The sequence below is a fragment of the Camelus dromedarius genome, chromosome 5 (genome assembly GCF_036321535.1).
Source record: "Camelus dromedarius isolate mCamDro1 chromosome 5, mCamDro1.pat, whole genome shotgun sequence".
In the NCBI taxonomy this organism is placed as follows: domain Eukaryota; kingdom Metazoa; phylum Chordata; class Mammalia; order Artiodactyla; family Camelidae; genus Camelus; species Camelus dromedarius.
Window position 1 is genome coordinate 4,980,392 of NC_087440.1, and position 20,274 is coordinate 5,000,665.

The 20,274-nt window shown below is 41.4% G+C and overlaps 1 protein-coding gene across 10 annotated transcripts in view; it reads left to right on the forward strand.

Moving 5' to 3' along the window:
- LOC116153395 (ubiquitin carboxyl-terminal hydrolase 3) overlaps positions 1 to 20,274 on the forward strand; it is a 213,828-nt gene that overhangs the window by 142,702 nt on the left and 50,852 nt on the right. For 7 of the 10 annotated variants that reach the window (XM_064485514.1, XM_064485516.1, XM_064485513.1 and 4 more), the window contains 3 exons: positions 6,248 to 6,358; positions 14,324 to 14,464; positions 14,796 to 14,917. In XM_064485514.1, coding sequence (XP_064341584.1) covers positions 6,248 to 6,358; positions 14,324 to 14,457 — 245 coding nt within the window. In that variant the 3' untranslated portion in view covers positions 14,458 to 14,464; positions 14,796 to 14,917. Of the gene's footprint in view, positions 1 to 6,247; positions 6,359 to 10,729; positions 10,867 to 14,323; positions 14,465 to 14,795; positions 14,918 to 20,274 lie in introns of those variants that run through there. The other 3 variants (XM_064485519.1, XM_064485518.1, XR_010380831.1) reach the window with 2 other exon arrangements.

A 20,274-nucleotide genomic window follows, 5' to 3' on the forward strand; every position in this document is an offset into this window, starting at 1 on the left:
AGTATGGCAACTGCGAGTCACACGTGCCTATTAAAATTTAAAATTGGGTTGCTCAGTTACACTAGCCATTTTAGAGTGCTCGGTAACCACATGCAGTTAGTGGCTGCTGTACCGATCAGCACAGACGCAGGGCGTTTCCATTGCTGCACAAAGTCCTATTGGACAGCGCTGCTCTGGAATCAAGTTACCCTGCAAAATGTACCTGAATATACTTTGTAGATGCTTTTAGTGTGCTCCCCACCTATCCAACAGTGTTGATTGTCTCTTTTGAGCAGAAGTACAGAAGAAATTTAAGGAAGCCCCCATCCACTCCACTTCCTCCTAAAATACGTGGCTACAGTATGTGTCTCCAAAGCTCTTTTTTGGCCTATTTGAGATTAAGAAAATATCACAGTGTACTTGATAGCAAATGTCACCACTTTCCCTTTATATTTATGGCACATGAGTATAGGCTAACTAAATCATGAAACAAACATTTGGTCATTGAGAGGGGAAATCTGTGAAAGTAAATATTTTCAGCAATTAGCTTCCCACTATATAGTCTAAATTAAATTATGACTTCATGGGATAATTTTGGTAAGAACAGTAATACTGATGTTACTACAAAAAATAATGTCCCTTTGTATATAAATACAATAACATATATATTATATATATATGCATGTATTTGAAAACTATTTCCTCATGTTTAACAAAATCCAGTTAGTCCAGATGGTTTTTGGTTGGAAGACCCAGAGACACTCACTTGTTCAGGATTCTTTCCTTCCTTCCTTCCTTCTGTGTTGAGTCCCCCACCCCCATCCCAGGTTGGTCCTATACATGGTTCTTACTGCCTTCCGTAGCATTTCACTTACGCTTATCCCTGAGTGCTCTCATGGGAGACTTTCCTTTCTTGAGGCCACCAAGGAGCGTGTCTGACAGCTTCCCGAGGTGGCTGACTGGGGCTACAAACAGGACAGTGGTAGATGGCATTCGCCTCACATCCCAAGTAGTGTTCTTCTTGGCATCTGATGTGACTGGTATTCGTGTCAGGGGGCCCAGACCACCCTGAGGTGTTTAGGTTTAGCTGGAAACGCGTCTCCTGTATCTCAGCTGGCTTTCCTGTGGACTGTCAGACTTGATTTTTATTTTGTTGAAGAGCTTACTGTCCGCTTTAAAAAGTGTATGATAGGGTCTGGTAGTGTTGCATTCTCTTTTTGTTTACCACTAATATCAATTAAGAGCTCTGATTTTTTCTTGGACAGTGCAGAGTGTGATGAATTTTAGTTGACTGATGCCCATTTCTTTACTAAATGGGGATGGAGATGTGTGATTAACTGATAAGTGTTTTGCTTTTACATGCTTATAAGTCTACCTGGCAAAAATTTCTTGTGTGCTTTTTTGGATCTTTAATTGTTAAGGTTAGCTTTCATTTAAAAAGGAAAGGTGATGGTGAGAAAGACCACTGGCATCTGAAATTATTTAACTTTGAAAGGATGCATAGTAAGACAGGTTAAAATAACCCCAGGTCTAAAAACCTAACTGATACCATCAAAAAGAAAAGAAAATGTCGCTTATTCTTACTAATACTATGTAAATCAAAGAATCCTAGGTAAAATGCTAGCAAATAGAATTTAGTGCTGTACTAAAGCAATGGAGACCAAGGAGGATGTATTCCAATAATGCAAGACTGACTTAATCAGTAATGGATTTGGAATTTTATCAAAATCTATATTTGGGCACTTTAATTTTTCTTCTCCCCCCAAATCATACTTCCTAATATTAGAAGAGAAAAAGTGCTGTTATTACAGGAATAGGCATGGATTATCCATGTTGTAACACCAGTGGAGCACTAATGACTTTCCATTACAGTCAGGAGTCTGAGTGAGGGACGATGAGGAAGAGAACCAAGAATAAATAACGAAGAGGGAAGACCAAGGTATCGACACACCTAGAACGTTTCAAGAGGATCAGCTGGACGTGGGGGAGGAGCGTGTCCCGGTAGCCGTCTCTGGAGAGCAGGACTGAGCGGGAGGTCTGCCTTTCCAGACTTCAGTTAAAAATTAAATGCAGATACTAATTTGGTAAATAAGTTAACATGGAGCTAAAAAGTAAAGTTTAGTCAGATGGCCAAATAGAAAATTAATAGGCAAAACAATTGCTTTCCTGTATATAGCAAAGGGTCCTATTCGCAGTTGCAGTGAAAGCTCAGAGTACTTAATAAAGTTAATGAGAACTATGCAAGACCCCGATGAACAAATTATAAAGCATTACAGGACAGACAGAGCCATGGCATGTTCTTGGGTGAGAAGACCCAACATGACAGAGATGTCAGTTTTCCCCAAAATTACTCCCTAAACTTACTCTAATTACTTAAGCATTTCTTCCATACACAGATACTCTTAAGAGAGACTAAAAAAGTTTTAAAAATAATGGAGCAGGGCAGAGATGAAGCAAGTCATGGCCTAGAAGTACTAATGCAGCAGGTGCTGGGCAGGAATGTGTAGGTGGGGATGTGTTATATGGCAAAGGAAGAATTTCAAATCAGTGGAGGATAGAAGAAAGTAGTCAATAAATGGTATTACTGTAAATGACAATTTATGTGGGAGACATGAATTTCATCCCTAACTCATATCTTCCCAAAGTAATGAGAGGTTTCAGGATTTAGTGTGAAAAATAAAACCACAGGGACATTATAGGAAAACATCTTTTTGATCTTGTTGTCGGGGAGAGATCCTTCTAAGTATATCACCAAGGCCAGAAATGCATAGATTTAACTGCATAATGGTAAACAATGCCATAAACAAAAGTAGAAAAAGATGATAAACTTGAAACAAATATTTGTAATGTATATATGAAAAAAAGTAGTTGGGCAAATACATGAATAAGGAGGAGAAATGCACGTGGTCAATTTACATCTGAAGAAAATACTGAGTCTCACTTATTCAAGAAAGTGTAAGTGAAGCAAAATTGGTCAAAACGATGTAGATGAATCCATTGTTAGTGACGGTTCTGGGAAGTGGGCGCGCTCATACTGATGGAAGGAGTATGAGTAGGCACAGTTGTTTTCAGAGGGGTGGTGATCACCATTTTTAACAGGTGTTTTTTTAGACATAGTCGTTTCCCTTGTGAATGTGGACAGTAACGTATGTAAAAGATATTCATGGAAACAGTGTCCACCAGTAGCTCACTGGTTTAGTATCTTGTGGAATTTAAGAAAAATAAAACTGATCAACAGCTAGGCCACAGAAAGGTAGGTATAAAATACTGTAGAGTAAAAAACACTATCCATGGAATATGAATAGGATTACTCCATGAATTCTACCATTTGTATAAGGGTGAAAAATATGTGCATTAAAATTCTTCAGCAGCGTACGCCTTCTGCTCACAGTGATGACCTCAGCGGGGAGTAGGAAAGCAGTGGACCTGGGGCTATCTTTTCATCTCTTTCATATTCGAGTTTTGTTGTTTTTTTTTTTTTTGACGTATTGTATCACCTTTATATATTTGTTTTGGGGGAGTGAAACAAGATGTGGATTGTGTATGAATACTTTTCACTTACCGCTTTGTTAAATTTATGTAGTGCATAAACTCATCTAGCAGCTTCAACAAACCAGTGTTACTCCCTGTCCTCCACAGGGATGCTGTTTAACTGTTCATATACTGTGGGAGACTGACGCTTGTAAAATGTATGTCCTGAAACCTTCAACAATGTTAGGTGTTTCAAAAACCATGGTGCATAAATATATTTTATTCCCTCATGAAGCACAGTAAAGTACAAATGGAAAGATCAAGCAGTTTCTTCAGATCCTTCATGAGAGACGTGAAGGTACATAGAGAATAAAGCTGGGCTGAGATGTGGGTGCTGAGTGCCTAGGGGACTGTCCCCTGGCCATGGGACTCACTTCTACCTATGAGCTCTGAGGTGAGATTCATATTCATGAAGCTGCAAAATATTGAAGTAATGCATTTCAGGGCCAGACTTTTCGGATAGTGAAAATGGCAGTTGCCAAAGCTGTGAATGTTGAGGAGGTGTTGTATCTAGGCAGTCTTCCTTTTAAAGAGGTGTTTGTGTGTATATGTTTTGATCAAAGAAGGAAAAATATTTTTATGTGTATTCTAGAACTTAGGGACAATTCAAAAGAGCACAAAGGAAAATAAACATCCTTTATAAGCCTACTGTTCAGAAATAACAACAGTTAAGGATATTTTAATTTAAAAACCAGCTGTGGGTAGGCACCATCTCCTCCCACCAATAAGCCTCTAGTCAAGGCCTGTGGAAGCAGATCTCTGTTCTGGGCATAGGTAAGGGGGGGAAAAGCCGCCTCTTCCTCCCCCTCCTCCGCCCCCTCCTCCCCCTCCTCCCCCTCCTCCTCCCCCTTCTCCCTGGATTAGCTAAGAGAGTTGTAGTTTTATTTAGTTAGAACTTTGAATGTGGATGAAAACGTCTTTTATCTGTTTGAAAAATTTTTTTTAAATACACACTGTGTACTAGTTGCATCCTTTTAGTTTCCCAGGCAGTAAAATTGCTTGATAATTTGGTACAATTAAGATTAGGATACACTAAGAATGGAAATGCTTTTTCCCAGCTTTGGCTTACAAAGAAAGTAGAACGGATTTATTTGAGAATGAAAGGCATGCTCATGAAGTCATTGGATCAGTTCTCCTATAATGATTATTTGGGACATCTTTCTAATGGTCTTACTGAACTGAGTATTTCTATTTTCATTAATATTTACTCCAAATATATTTCTGCATTAGTCATTTCACCTATACTGGTTTCCACAGGGAAAACAATCACAGGAAGTAGAATCTTACCAAATTTTAGAAAATTTGGTGGTTCTTCCTCTGTTTTGGATGAGAAAATGGTTAGCTGCTTTTATCGCTCAATTAGATCTTGTCAGGGAACTAGGTGTGTGTAAGAAACCAGTTCTGTCTGCGCGGAGCATAACTTACAGTTAAGGAGATAAGATATGAATATAGATATTCAAAATGACAGTGAGGGCAGTGAGCTTGGGTGGTGCCAAGTGATAGAGGCGGTGGAACTGTCAGGACCCCAGTCATTTATTGATACATTTACCAGGTTAAAGAGAAGGAGAAAGTGTTCAAGGATGATTCAGAGGTTTTGAGCTCCAGGTGACTGATAAACTTGGGGTGCCAACCGGAAGAAGGGGAGCAAGTTTTAATGAGAGTGAGCTCAGGGTTGAGTCTTCTGAGGCTGAGGAGCCCTTTGACTGTCCGTTCAGAGAGGACTTCTGGGACTGGGCCTCTAAACTGACTTACTGTGACTACTTAGTATGTGAAAGAATATGTTTATAAGCTTGAAATATGGAGAGGAAAGTCATTTCAACTTAATTTGTTTTTTATTTTTCTAAAGTATGACTTAAAAAATTTGTCTTTTCATGAGGCAAGGTAATTAGGTTTATTTACTTATTTTAATGGAGGTACTGGGGCTGGAACCCAGGACTTTGTGAATGCTAAGCACACGCTTTACTACTGAGCTATACCCGCCCCTCTTTTCAACCTAATTTAAATGTCATCACCTTACTTAACAGTGGAGAAAGCGTATGCACTTTATTTCCACGAGTAGGTGACTTGGAAGCACCTTCTAACCTATCATTTCTGAGCGAATGCATTGTTCTTTGAGAGTGAGCTGGCACCTCCTTCTGACAGCGTGGGTAGATACAAGGCGGAATTCCACCCAGTTTCTGGAGGGGAATGGCAAGCGGTGAGTAGACACCTCCTGCAGCACCGTCCTCCTGGTCGAGAGCTCGGGGCCTCCTCCTTAGGGCTCTGAGCACAGTGCTGGGCAAGGAGCAGGAGGCACGGAGAGGAGGCTGAACTGAGTCCAGGGTGCTCTCCATTTCTTGGTAAGCAGGCACTTCTGTTTGGGCTTAATTAGAAGGAAAGGGCTTGACTTAAATTCTTACAGTTTCTAAGAGTTGCAGAATAGCAATACAATTTTTAATTAAAATTTTCTTAGAGGATGCTTAATTTATCCATGAGTTTATACAAGATCATAGAGGAGGAAGGGAACATGGAAGATGATCTAGTTTTGCCCACACATTTTACAGATAAGCAGCAGCTGGGAGAATAAATTGTGTGAATTGTCCAAGATTTCACTGTAATCTGGTGGTTTCCAAAAACAAATGACAAGAGCCTCATTAAAATCTAATTTCAAAGCTCGTTGCAGAACTACTGCAATGCAACTGTAGTAGAAAACAGGGAAGCGATAACATAAGTTTTTATTTTTTAACTTTCCCCCTAGTTTTACGTGAGCTGATGGAAAGTAGCTCAGTCCTGAAAGACCTGAAGCCCGACGCCGAGTACGTTGTTGACATGTCTTCAGTGGCAGAGGATGAAGGACACAGAAAAACCTGTAAGTCCGATTTTTAAAAAAAGATCTTCTTGTTTTATTTTTTAAGATAAAGAGGTGAAAGTCCAAGTGGGATTTTTGTCAGCCTTCCGAAGCATTCCTTTATTCAGTATCCATTCAGCGCACAGTTACTGAGTGCGCTGCTCGTGCTCAATAAACACCGTGTGGTTTTCTGCTTGTACTGGCTGGTCCTGCCGTCACGGGGCCCCGGGGGTGGAATGGGTAGTCATGGCCACAGATACCTCATGGGGAAAAGTACCCTTCTCAGTTATCCCCTTTTTTTCTTCACATTTTTAGAATTACTTACAATTTATTAATGAAATCAGAGCTGTCAACACCCAAAATCTCATTTGCTTAGGCACCTAAACTATATGGCTTTTAGTGTAACCATGACCTATCTACAAGTAGTTCTCCACTTCTTAAGGGAAGAGACCGTGTGGGGAGTGGGTCTAGGATTGTCTGGAAGAGCAGCTGTGCAGGAATGACCGGGTTCAGTGCTGCACGTGGCCAGATCTTCATGCTGGCAGTGAGATCTCCCCTTTTTCTCCCCTGCCTTTTGGACTCTGGCCTTTGCTAGAGAAGCTCTGATGGCTTTGGCTTTGAGTAGAGCTTTTGGGCAAGATGTTCCTCACTCCTCTTCCTGGTAGGGTTTCTGAAGCCATATGAAAATACCCTTTCCTCCTCCCATCTTCTTGGCTGGTCTCTGGGAAGGAGGGAGGTCACTCATAAGAGGAAGGAATGGGCGTAACTCTTTCCAAGGCAAGAATTGACCCTACTCACTGCCCAGTCTCTTAGGTCCTTATCCCTTCTCTCATTTCCTTTCATGTTAGACCAGCAGAGGTGGGAAATAATGTATTTCATAATGGGCAGGATTAATCTGATAGTTCCTTAAAACCTTAAACTTAATTTTTGGACAAAAAATAGAAAGCTGTGTGGGTGCTACATGGAGAGGAGACTGTAAACCTTTTACTCTGCCTCATGGGCTGATCTACAAGCCCATCGTCCCCTAGGTTTCACTTACTAGTATATGGCACGCTTGTTTAAAATTTTTAAAAAAGAAGGATGAAATGAAATACTGTGTTGATTTTTTATGTATGAAATTCTCTGATTGAAGAACAAAAATCAACTTAAAGATGTTCCAGAAAAACAGATGGAAATCTCAGGAGGTTGGTCTGTTTTGGCTGCCATATGGACTCACTGGAATGCCGTTTTAAGTTTAAACTTCTTTTCTCTGTGAAATAGTTATAACATGAAGTCCCTGGGTATGAGGTGGAGATAAACAATGAGCCTGAGGAGGTTTTTTTTTTTTGGAAAGGAAAGGATTGTATTAACTCCCACTGATTTCTCACAGCAATCCCTTCTCTATTTAGTATGTACAGATATCAATGATTAAGTGGGAGACAACAATTGAAAAATGAGCAGAGTAAGAGGAATTAGACTGATGTCTGCTTTTACATTCCTACAGTGCCAGTCCCTGTAGTCCACCTCAATCTTTATGATGTTGGCTCTACCACCAGGCAGGTCCAGTGGCAGCCAGTGGGAGGGGCTACTGGATACACCTTGTTATACGAGCCTATTAATGCCATAGAACCGACCAAACCCAAAGAGGTGGGAGATGTTTGTTTTCTTTATCTTTGGGTCTTCCTAAGACCTCACTGTTTTAGAGTCTCCATGAAACAGCGGTGACTTACAAACTCATTTATATCTTTACATGTGAAATAGAAAAACAGGTTAGATTTGTGGCCCATGACACATCTTAGGAAACATTAGCATGAGAAAGGAAAAGCAGTTCAGAGAAACAAAAAATAAAAGTTGTCTCATGTACATGTTTATGCACAGATGAATGGATAAAGAAGTGGTATACACACACACACACACACACACACACACACACACACACACACACACACAAAATGGAATATTACTCAGCCATAAAAAAAGAATGAAGTAATGCCATTTGCAGCAACATGGAAGGACCTAGAGATTGTCACACTAAGTGAACTATGTCAGACAGAGAAGGATAAATATTGTATGATATCTCTTACATGTGGAATCTAAAAAATGATACAAATGAACTTACAAAACAGAAACACACTCACAGGTACAGAAAACAAGCTTACGGTTACCAAACAGGAAAGAGGGGAGGGATGAATGAGGAGTTTGGGATTAGCAGATACATACTACTATACATAAAAGAGATAAAACAACTAGGACCTACTGTGTACAGGGGAAGTGTAATCAATATCTTTTGATAAAATATAATGGAAAAGAAAACAAAGTCTAGTGGTTACAAGTTAGTGTAATTTGAGCATCTTACTCCCTTCGGCGTGTCCATCTGCAGATGCGAGTGGGGCTGACAGGGAGCAGCGTGCTGCTGAGGGGGCTCTTTGCCAACACCGAGTACACGGTCATGGTCCAGGCCATCCTGTGTGACCTCGCCAGCAAACCTGTCAGCACAAGGGAGGTCACCTGTAAGACAGCGCTGGTTTTCCTTCTTCCCTTGTTGCTGTGAACATCATGTTCATTGGGCTGTTTCTTCTACTCAATGATGCCAACAATAATTTGATCATTTGTGCATAAGTTACAGGGTAATTACTTACTGCAGTCAAATTTGAGAATTAAGATAATTTCTAGCCTTGCGGCAGCATCTTGCATTGGTTCTAGGATTTGCGTTTATCTTTCCATATTAAGCATGCCTGATTTTGAGTGGTGTCTGACAGTGTTCTTGGTGAGGTGTCAATCGGGGAATAAGACAGGAAGGAATGGAGCATCTTACAGTCGATACTGTAGATCCATGAAAGATGGTGTACAGCACTGGCGAGACGGGAATGTTGGGTGAGTGCGGTTTTGGTGGAAGACACTAAGTTTAAGATCAAGATGTTCCACGTTCTTGTTGGAGTAGAAACTCTACGGCACATACGAGTAGTCTCTTTCAGTGAAGTAAATTGTTTAATCAACTAACTCAGTGTCACAACATACTGATCACCTAGGACACTCCAGTCCTGTGCTCAGATGTTGGGAATGAATAATACAGACAGCATGGAGCACACGGACTCCTTCGTGGTTTGCACTTCTCATGTGTGTGCTCAGCCCCTTTTGTGTTCCTGGTTTGTTTCAGTAGCATTTAGGTGTTTTTTCTTGAAAAGTGTCAGTGATTGCATCTAGGACCCTGGCCTTGCCTAGTTTTGTTTCTTGCTTCTTGAGGTGGGCACGCTGGGATGAATGAGATGGCTTAAATGTCAAGAATCTCAGCTCACATTTCTAAGGAAATTAAGATGTTGGAAAGAGCCTTCAACAGGGGAAGGGGATGAGACAAGCATGGTGAGACAGAAAAGAAGCGCCTGCAAGGTGGGGCAGGAGACGTTAATTGACAGCAAGTAATTGTCTTGTATATGTTGGGTCCTATCAGGAGCTGGTGGTCTGTAGGAGTGGAGTGGTGGCAGATGGGAAGAGTGGGGAGCCAGCCAGGGGTGGAGGCGTGTGCTGGGAGTGCTGGGGGAGAAGTCCCAAGAGTCACGTGCGAGGAGAGATGAGTGTGGTTCTAGGTTGGGATGTGGGGCTGGACTGCAACAGCAGAGGATGGGAGGGCACGGAGACGGAAACACTGAAGGGACAGAGGTGGAGACAGATTCAGGAAGAGAGATGCACAGAGCTGAAAGAGACAAAGGAACTTGGTTAGATAGACAGCTAGAGAGAGTGAGAGATGCCTCAGAGAGCAGAAGAAAATCTCCAAGTGCAAATCTCAAACTCCCAGTGGAAATGTTAGGTCTCTTGATTGCGGTGGTGTCTTCATAGGTGTCCACGTCTGTCAAAATTCATCAAATGGTGCGTCTAAAATATGTGTAGTTTACTGTACAGAAATTGTACCACAATAACGTCGTGGATTTTTCATGGGGATTTTCTCCCAACCATTTAGACTTTTGTGCTGAAGTTCAGCTCATCTTCACCCTTCACCCTTGTAACCGTTTGTTTTTCTATCACATTCTTAAGGGAGCATATCGCCGATTTTGATTTCTTTCTGAACGGCTGTAACTATCTGGTAAAGAAACATGAGCTATACACTTAATGGTGAATTATGCTTTATACAGCCGAGCAACAAATAAGACTTACTTAAATAGAGTAGAAGAAATTTAACATAGAGAAGTTAGAGTTGGAATAAAAATTTAAATTTACCCTATTTTTAAGAAGCCTTCTTAAGAAGAATTCAGCTGTACCTGGTAGTATCATGGTGCTTGTGTCATTATAACCAGCTTGTTACTCTGCTGCGCACCTTTAAGTTTTCTCCAAACAACTTCTTGAAAGCTTGTGTGGATGCTTTAGAGCTTTGTGGTTGAGAACCGCATCTGGACCAAATAATTTGTCCTGCATCTCCAGGGCCTTTGCCCAGTCCTCGAGACCTGGAACTCTGAGACGTGACTCGCAGCACCAGGAATGTCTTGTGGGAACCTGCCCCTGGAAAAATGCATAAATACATTGTCCACTACAAAACACCAGAAGAGGTTGTCAGAGAGGTAGGTTGAGATTAGAATGGGTTTAGAAATACTTGTTTTCTTTCCTAGTAGGTTTAACAAAAGAGCCTAAACAAGCATAGATGGTAGCATATTTTGCATACTTATCATTTCATTGATCTAGTGTTGAAAACTTGTTCTATTATATATTAATAAAACACTGTTAGAATATTGATAATATGTTGGGCTGTCTCGCATTTTGTTTAGAAATGGTTTGCTGTGTGATGTTAATCTCAAAAACATCATCCCTTAGTAGATGAAGAGTTATAGACTAGGGTGGTGTTTCCCTCTCGTCCAGATGCCTGTTACGGTGCTCTGCCATTTATGGATGACTAAAAATTGTCATAATAATGTTTCTAAAAATGAGAGCTAGCAAGGGGATGCTCGAAAGAGGCGGGGGGTTGTCAGGTAAAAGGAGTACAGGACAGTTGAGTAGGATGAAGGGAAAGCATGAATAGCATGTTAGAGGAGTGTGCCTTGGCACTGAGCATTTTTGAGATGATGTTGGGGGTGGAGAGCTGTATCCATGACAACCTACTTCCAAGTGGGAGCAAGTCGAGGGGCTTCAGCTGCAAATGGATTTAAAACACCTTTGCTGGAGGGGCCATTCTTGTGAGGATCTCAGAGGCATTTTTGGAAGCTAGAGATAGTTTCTGTAAGCGTCCAGTTATGCACTGTGCTGCTCCTTTGGGTTGTCCAGAAGCTCATTTATACACATGAACATGTTCATTTCTTTCCGGGGTTCAATTTCAAAAGGGGTACAATGACCATGGGGTCTCACTTCTTGTGTGTAATAAATAAGCTAATACACAGGAGAATTTCTCTGAGAGGAATAAGGCAGTGATGTGAAGGGAGGCAGGGGAAACGATTCTGTTGTTTGAATTCCTAGGCCGACATTTACCAGACAGTGGTGAGAGACATGGCTCTGGTCCATGCATTTTTGGGCTCTCTTATAGGTAGAGGTGGACAGGTCACCGGCCAGGACGCCCCTTGAAGACCTCTTCTCACAGACCATGTGCACAGTCAGCGTTTCTGCAGGGTGTGACGGGGGCCCCCCCAGGGGCTGCTCAGGAAAGCACCCGTGAGCTGCACTTGCGCTGTATTGATCCTTGGGGAACAGCACCGTGTGCGCGTGTCACTGAATCTCCTTGGTTACTTCGTTTCTTCATGTTATTTTTTTGCCCAGGTTTGATAATGTTTGGGTTCCTAGACTGTTTTTTGCTTATTTTCTTCCCGTCTTCTATCTTTGTGTCCGTTCCTTTTATGATAATTTCTCTCCTGTTAGTCTACCTGCCACTGTCACTCGTTCATCTTCCAGATACTTGATGGCTCTGTGTGTGTGTGTGTGTGTGTGTGGAGAGGGGTGGGGAGAAAGAATATTCTTGATGTATGTTGGACATTGTCTCTGGAAACCATGCAGTAGTTATCAGATGTTTTGAGATCTTCCTATATGTAAAGTGCTATCAGGGCTAGGAAAATCTAAGCATCCTTGCCCTCAGTAGTTTGTGATTTCACTGCAGAGGTAACAGTACCTGAGATCATGTAAGGAAGGTGAGGCGCGTGGCTCTCAGGGAGGGCCGACTTCTGCAGTGGAAACGTGGGGGAGATGCTGGGCCCCTGCCCGGGCCCCGCCTTCCCTGCTCCATTCCGAGGCCACTTCAAGGAAGAGGTGTCCCTGTCTCTCCCTCTCATGGTGCTTGCATAGTGTGTGATCCAGTTATCATTACCTGTTGGTCTTTTTCTGTCTATTGGACTTTCCCCTCCTAATGAGGGCAGAGACAGGTTTATTTTGCTCAATTTGTGTCTCCAGTTTCTGGCCCAGTGCTCAGCACGTAATTTCCTAATTCAACAGTGATTAAGAAATTGAGGTCTGGAACCAGCTAGGTTCCTAAGAAATATCATGGGGGCCACACAGGTAACTCAGAATTTTCTAGTAGCCACATTAGAAAAGGTAAAGAGAAAAATGAAATGAATTTTAATAATGTGTTGTTATGTTTTTACTCTATATCCAGAATATTAGCATTTTAACATTTATCAGTATTATTATTAATGAGAGATTTCACATCTTTTTGGTAATTTTTTTTTTTTTGCAATTCAGTGTGTATTAACTTACATTTATAGTACATCTCAATTCGGATGCCACATTTCAAGTACTCAATGGCTGCGTGTGGCTGGTGGCTCCCATGGTGGACAGCGCAGGCCTAGAGAATTTAAGTGACTTGCCCAGCCTGGCCCAGGAAGCTAGTGGTGGGATCAGAGCTATAGCCTGGAACTTTCCCTTCCTAGCCAGCAAGTCTCATGGAGGCTTAGAAACTTCTCCTTTGGGGCCCAGCTGTCTGTCCATGCTTAAGACATCTTGCCAGGTGTCCCAGCCTGCTCCTGAGCATCAGCCAGAACCCACTTCTGCTCTTTTCAGGCCAGGCAATACCTCTTAGCAACTTCAGTTGCCTTCTTGGCATCAGTTCTTACCTGGAAGGGTAGTGGCTAGAGATGGAAATGTGTCCACATGAGCAGAGGGACAGGTTTTTCATAAACAGCAGGAGTGGTCAAGAGAAGAAAATGTCAGGAAGAAAGACCAGTGGAAGCAGGTCATTTAATATACCAAAGGGATACTTTCAATGTATGTCTGTGAGCCTTCAGATTTCCTAAGAACTTTTAGATGCATCCAAAGTGCATTCCTTATGATTGGTTTGCTTTGCAGCCGTGCTTGTGAAAGTGGTTCCAGTCTCTCGATCTCAGTGGGCCTTTTCATTATAATGATTAGAAACAAGTATTTTGATGGCTCTGGGTTTTGTGTATTTGGCTTTGGTTACCAAATAGAGAAACTGACAATGAAAGCTCCAAACTGGTGGCAGACATTCCAGATGGCTTGAGCTGCAAACGAACTAAACTGCTGGTCAGTAGCAGGGCTCTTAATTGGGATTTCAGTGTCACCAGCACTGCAGGGCTATTCCTGTCTCTGGATAGAGTCAGTATGGTCAGCGGCACGTTGTGTTTAAGGTGAGTGATCTATAGGCAAAGCTTACATGTGAATTACTTAGAGCAGAACATTTTATGGACCCCGAAGGCCCCTGTGCTCTCTGTATTGTGGGCTGAAGTTTGTACTTAATGTGTATTGTTGTGTGAAGGAGTCCATGGTTTTCCTTAGATTCCCCCAAAAGTGTGAGGTGCAAAGTGATTAAGAACCACTGAGTTAGAACAGTGTGACTAAATGTAAGCTTTAAAAAAAAATCACCATTTTAGTAGAATATAAATAGTAACGTATTACATCCATAAAATGCTTGTGGTTTTCAGAGCCCTGTCTCATAGTTAACTTTCAAATGGACTGAACTGGTAAGATACTTGGTTCTAAGCCATGGTGTCAGCCAGTTTCCCCGTGTCCATGAAACTAGAACAAGTTTCATTAAATGCAGTTTGTAGGTCACCTCCAAAAAATTCGTGCTGTCTTTCCTCACGGCAGGTACTGTGCCAGCCCCAGCACACCTGCAGATGCTGAGGTGGCACCAGAGAGTCTCAGAGGGGCATGGGATCACGGAGCTTCCGACGTGTCTCTCTCTGCAGAATCACCTGGGCCCCTTCTGGAAGCTCAGATAAGATGGAGGTAATGTTAAGTCTTTCTTTCTCTTCCCTTTTTCTTTTCTTTCCTTTTTTTTTTTTTAAGATCCCATTTCGTTATAGGGAAACTTGTTTGAAATATGTGTCGCCTCTGTTGCCTGAAAAGCTCTGAATGGAGCACTTTCTACTGTTTTCGGGTCCACGTGAGAACTGTAGGAGGCGTGGATTTTATCACAAGGGAGCACACCCCCCAGACAGTGGTGACATTCCTGTGCAGGCGCTCTGACCTGCTTACAGCTCTGTTACACCCCTCCCTCCACCCCCATGTGCGCCTGCTCACGGACAGCCCGCTGACTCTATTGTGTTGATTTATTTAGGACCCCGCAGTGGACCGAGGAATCTGAGTGTTTTTGGGGAGACAGCCACCAGCTGATGGGCCAGTTCAGCAGCACAGGTCATTTTTGCTCCTACTGTTGGTGACCCAGTCGATGAATACGTGAGTCTGATACTCATTTGAGCATTTTGTAACCTCTTGCCTGATTGGAGGGTGAAGTTAAGGTTTCTTCTTTAGGAAGTGCTGTGATGACAGTTGAGACCTTGACTTTTGTGTGACAGTCACATTTTACATGACTTTCTCTGACCTGGACAATCAGAATCCTCCCCGGCTTGGGGGTGGTGATGTGGGGCTGTGCTTGACGGTGCAGTGGGGGCCGAGGCTGAGGCAGGAGACCTGGAGCCCCCACTGGAAGTCCTGGGTCCTGGACCCTCCCACAGCAGGGGGCGCTGTCCCCTCCCTGGTGGTCCTGCCTCCTGGCCTCCTGTCCTGGGGCCCTGCTGGGATCCTCTCACCTGGACTGGCATCAGGGGAGTATGTTTCAGAAGGTCCGTCAGCCTCCTGGGCTTATTTTTCTTCATATTGTCTGCTCACTTTCTGTTGGTTCTTTGTGTTTTTCTTATATTGATACGAAGACCTATTTTTAAAATTTCTATCACCCAGAGCCTCTGGGCTCAGAGGTGCTAGACCAGGGCCAGTGTGGTGTGAGCACCAGCTGCACAGGGAGGCCGATGTTGGGCCCCTGCCGGCCTGTGCACAGCACCCCACAGCCCGGGCTGGACCCGGCCTGGCTGGGAGATCTCTCGGCCCCTGTAGGGTGGACAGGCCAGGCGCCATGAGGCCTGAAGCATTTTCTTTTATGTTGTGTAAGTTAATCTTTTATTGGTTCTTTTCTCCTGTGGATACTCGTTTTCTAGTCTAGTATTTGCAGGTTAATTTTATTTACTGTTTCCTTCTTGCTCATGCAGAATAATCCAGTTGCAGAATAATCCAGTTGATTTTATATACTGATCCTCAGCCCAGTAACCATGCCTTAATTCAGTTACTAATTGTAAATGTCTTTGGATTAGGGTGGATTTTCCATGCATAATAATAATGCCATGCACACACAGTGACAGTTTCCTCACTTAAAATTTGATCTTTATGCCTCCTATTTTGTTGTTATTGCATTATTATCCTGACAGTGTCTTCAGTACGTACTGAAGAGAAGGAGTGAAAGCTGGCATCTGGTTCTGAGAAAACTCTCAATATTTGCCTATTAATTGTATTGTTTGTTATTGGTACTGAGTGCAAACTTGTTCTGCTCGCCGCATGACAGGCCAGTAAATCAGGAGATGAGGTGTTGGGGCACAAGGAATAGCAACTTTATTCAGAAATCCGGCTGACCAAGAAGATGGCCCATTAATGTCCTGGAGAACCATCTTCTCCAAGTCAGACTTAAGGCTTCTATACTAAAAAAAAAAAAAAAAAAAAAAGGAAAAGGGAATGCTTGGTTGCTGCAAATTTCTTGTTGTAGGAATTCTTTATTCTTGGAATCCTGTGTTCTTGCAGCTGTGCATGTGGGTTAGCTCATGATGTCCCTGTAAACCTCCAACCAAACAAGTGTTATTTTCTATGTTGCAACTTGTATTCTTTATATGAATGGAAAAGTGTTAATATCCTTACAGGTCAGAGCCTTGGGAACAGGCTCTCTTGTCTATTTCAGGCTACAGGCAACATGGTTTCACAAAAGGTGCAGAGCCAGCAAGACTAAGCCCAGGAAACAACACAGGGTTAAAGGCAAAGGAATGCATCTAGTATGGAGTCAGGTTTCTTCTTTGCTATTCCACTGTCAGTTCACTTAGATAATCAGATTCAGGAAGCTCCCTTCTTTCCTTTTGTTTTTTTTCTAGTTCATGGTGCTCTGAGATTATTTCTTCCTGTCTGGATTCTAAATATTGTTGGACTCATCGTGCTCACTCTTGTTAGATTCATTTTTCTATTTCCTTCGTCTGCACCTCACTTTGAATTTGTCTAGTAAAAAGCCAGTTTTCAGTCTGTTTCCTTCCAAAGAACACGGACAATACTGTGAGTGGAATTTCTATTAGTAAAGAAATAAAGATGGCAATCTTTATTTAGAGTTCTTCTACCTCCAGGGGAGGAATAACTACAGCTGAGGTGACCTGGATAATTGCAACCGCTTGCAGGACCTGCCTGAACAGTTGCAGGTTTCTGTAAAGCAAAACGGAATTGTCACTTTTGTTTTTGAACAAAAAGCAAGAACTTGCTGTCTTTTTATGTTCTTCTCATGTTGTTTGCATTTTGTTTAGCTGAGTGTGTGATTCCTGTAGTTGGGCACCTGGAGTCTATGAAAATGAATGCCTGGTCCAGGATGCCTTCTCTTTATTCCAACATTGCTCATCCTGAAGTGTTTGCGCTGACTCACTAGAATGGGGTGTTAGCGTGGACATACGTCACTGTGCAGTAGAGTAAGCCTGTCCCTGCCACCCCCACCTTCCTCTCCCACTCCGGAAATGCAAGAATAGGACCCAAAATACATTTTTACTAGAGAACCACAATTAGACAGTCACTGTACTTTTAAAGTTAATAGCAGCCCTCTTCTATGTAGCAAAGCAAAACATACACCGCCCCCCCCCCACCCCACCCGCCCCAAACCCTCCATGCTTAATGAGCTGGTTCTGGATGTGCTGTACTCTTTTAAGCTTCATTTATTTTTATTTAGCAAGAAAATGACTAAGAACAATGGAGTGTCCAATTTGTATCTTGTGCAGAGACCAGAACTAACCTGTTCTGCTTTTACTATGGCTGCCGTGGCTGAGGCTACCACTATGCCATGACCACTGCCTGTCTTCCTTGTATTTATCTTATTACAATTTTCAAAGCAACGTTAACCCCATTCTTTCTCAATACAACTTGCAGGATAGGAAACGCAGGTTTTCATATCCTACGTTTTATATGTAAATGAAAATTGAAGTTCAGAGAGCTGAAGTAGCCGGGACCAGAAGTGATTAGGTAGTAAGATGTAGTCTAGTAGGATGAAAATCAGTCTGTGCACTTTTATTCTGGTGCCAAGTTTTAGCTACTTGAAAGACAGGTCTGAGTCCTGGCTCTGCCACTGGCTGTCTTGGGAAAATTGCTTAACTCTTCTCCAAGCCACAGCTTCGTTCTCTGTAAAATCATCTATGATACAGATCTTTTTATGATTGATTATCTTGCAAGTGAGATAATGTGAATTAAACCGTTACCACAATGATCACCAAAGGAAGTGCCCAGGGTTACCGTTATTATTACTAATGTTGCTAAATGTTCATCTTATCCCAAATGTATCCTTTTACAAATTGCATAGTGTTTTTGTGTTTGTTTTTATTGAGATATAATAGACATACAACTTTATATTAGGTTCTGGTATACAAGATAATGATTTGATAGTTATATGTATTGTGAAATGGTTACCACGTAAGTTTAGCTAACGTCCATCATTATATATATTTACACATTGTTTCTTGTGATAAGATTCTACTCTTAGTAATACCAAGTATTTTATGTGGTTTTATTACTTAGAGTCCCCGTACTGTATGTTTCATGACATCTTGTTATTTATTTTGTAAATGGAAATTTGTATGTTTTGACCCCATTGACGATTATTTCCTCTTTTCCACTCACCACACCTGGTAACTACCAGTCTGTTCTCTGTATCTATGAGCTTGTTTTTTGGTTTTGTCTTATTTAGTTTCCACCTGTAAGTGAAGTCATGCATGTTTGTTTGAGTAATTTATTTGATTTAGCATAATGCCGTCAGGGTCAATCCATGTTGATGCAAATAGCAAAATTTCATTCTTTTTAATGACTTAATAGTATTTTGTTATATACATACATACACACACACACACACGAGACATACCAGATTTCCTTTGTCCATTTGTCCACTGGTGGACACTTCAGTTGTTTCCATATCTTGATTATTGTCATTCATGCTGCGGTTCAGATGGACATGCAGATACTGTCTCAAGTTAGTGTTTTAATTTCTTTCAGATAAATAAGTGGAATTGCTGGATCACATAATAGCCCTATTTTTAATATTTTGGGAAACTTCCATGTTGTTTTACACTGTGGCTCCACTAATTTACGTTCCCAACAGACACAGGTTTCCCTTTTCTCCGTGCCTTGCTAACACTTGCTACATCTTGTCTTTTTGATAATACTCATCCTAACACATGTGAGGTGACATCTTGTTGTGGTATTGATTTCTGTTTCCTTTGTGATAAGTGCCACTGATCCTTTTCATGTTTTCATCAGATTGGGGGTTTTGTTGTTGTTTTTTGAGTTGTAGGAGTTTTTTATATGTTTTGTGTATCAGACCCTTTTCAGGTATATTATTTGCAGTTCTTCTCTCCCATTCAGTAAGTTGCTTTTCCATGTTACTGTTGATTTCTTTTGCTGTGCAGAAGCTTTTAAGCTGGATGTAATCCCACTTGCTTATTTTTATTTTTGTTTCCTTTGCTTTTGATGTCAAATCCAAAAACTCGTCACCAAGACTGATGTCAAGGAGCTTACTGCCTATAATTTCTTACGGTAGTTTGATGGTTTCAGGTCTTACATTCAAGTCCTTCACGCATTTTGAGTTGACTTTCGTGTTTGGTAATAAGATAGGGGTCCATATTCATTCTTCCGCATGTAGTTATGCAGGTTTCCCCGCATCACTTAGTGAAGAGACTGTCCTTTTCCCATTGTATATTCTTGGCTCCCTTGTTAATTATTCATCATGTATGCACGGGTTTCTTTATGAACTTTATTCTGTTCCATTGATATATGTGTCTGTTTCCAAGCCAACGCCATACTCTTGATTATTTTCACTTTGTAATGGAAGTTGGTTTCTTTTACAGTTTTGCTAAGAGTAATTTTCATGACTAGTCAATGAGTTTATTAAATACCGTTTTACATTTATCCTACTTAATTGTTGTCTTCTCATTGTGCTTTTTCTGCTAATGGGATAATTTACACAATTATTTTTGAATCTTGGCCAGTCTTGCATTTTCCAATATAGTCTACTATGCTATTCTGTTTACATAATGGCTTAATTCACATATAATATTTTGTTTGAATGTGTACATCATAGTCATTCAGATATATATATATATATGTGTGTGAGTCTTTATATGTTCCTTTTCACATTCTTTTTCATTATGGTTTATTACAGGATATTGCAAAAGGTTCCCTGTGCTATATAGTAGGACCTTGTGTTTTATTTATTTTATATGTAGTAGTTTATGTCTGCTCATCCCAAACTGCTAATTTATCCTCCCTCCTGCTTTCCACTTGGTAATCATAAATTTTTTTATGTCTGTGAGTCTATTTCTGTTTTGTAAATAAGTTAATTTGTGGCATACTTTAGGTTCCACATATAAGTGATATCATATGGTATTTATCTTTATCTAACCAACTTACTTAGTATGTCCATCCATGTTGCTGCAAATGGTATCATTTCATTCTTTATTATGGCTGAGTAGTATTCTAGTGTGTGT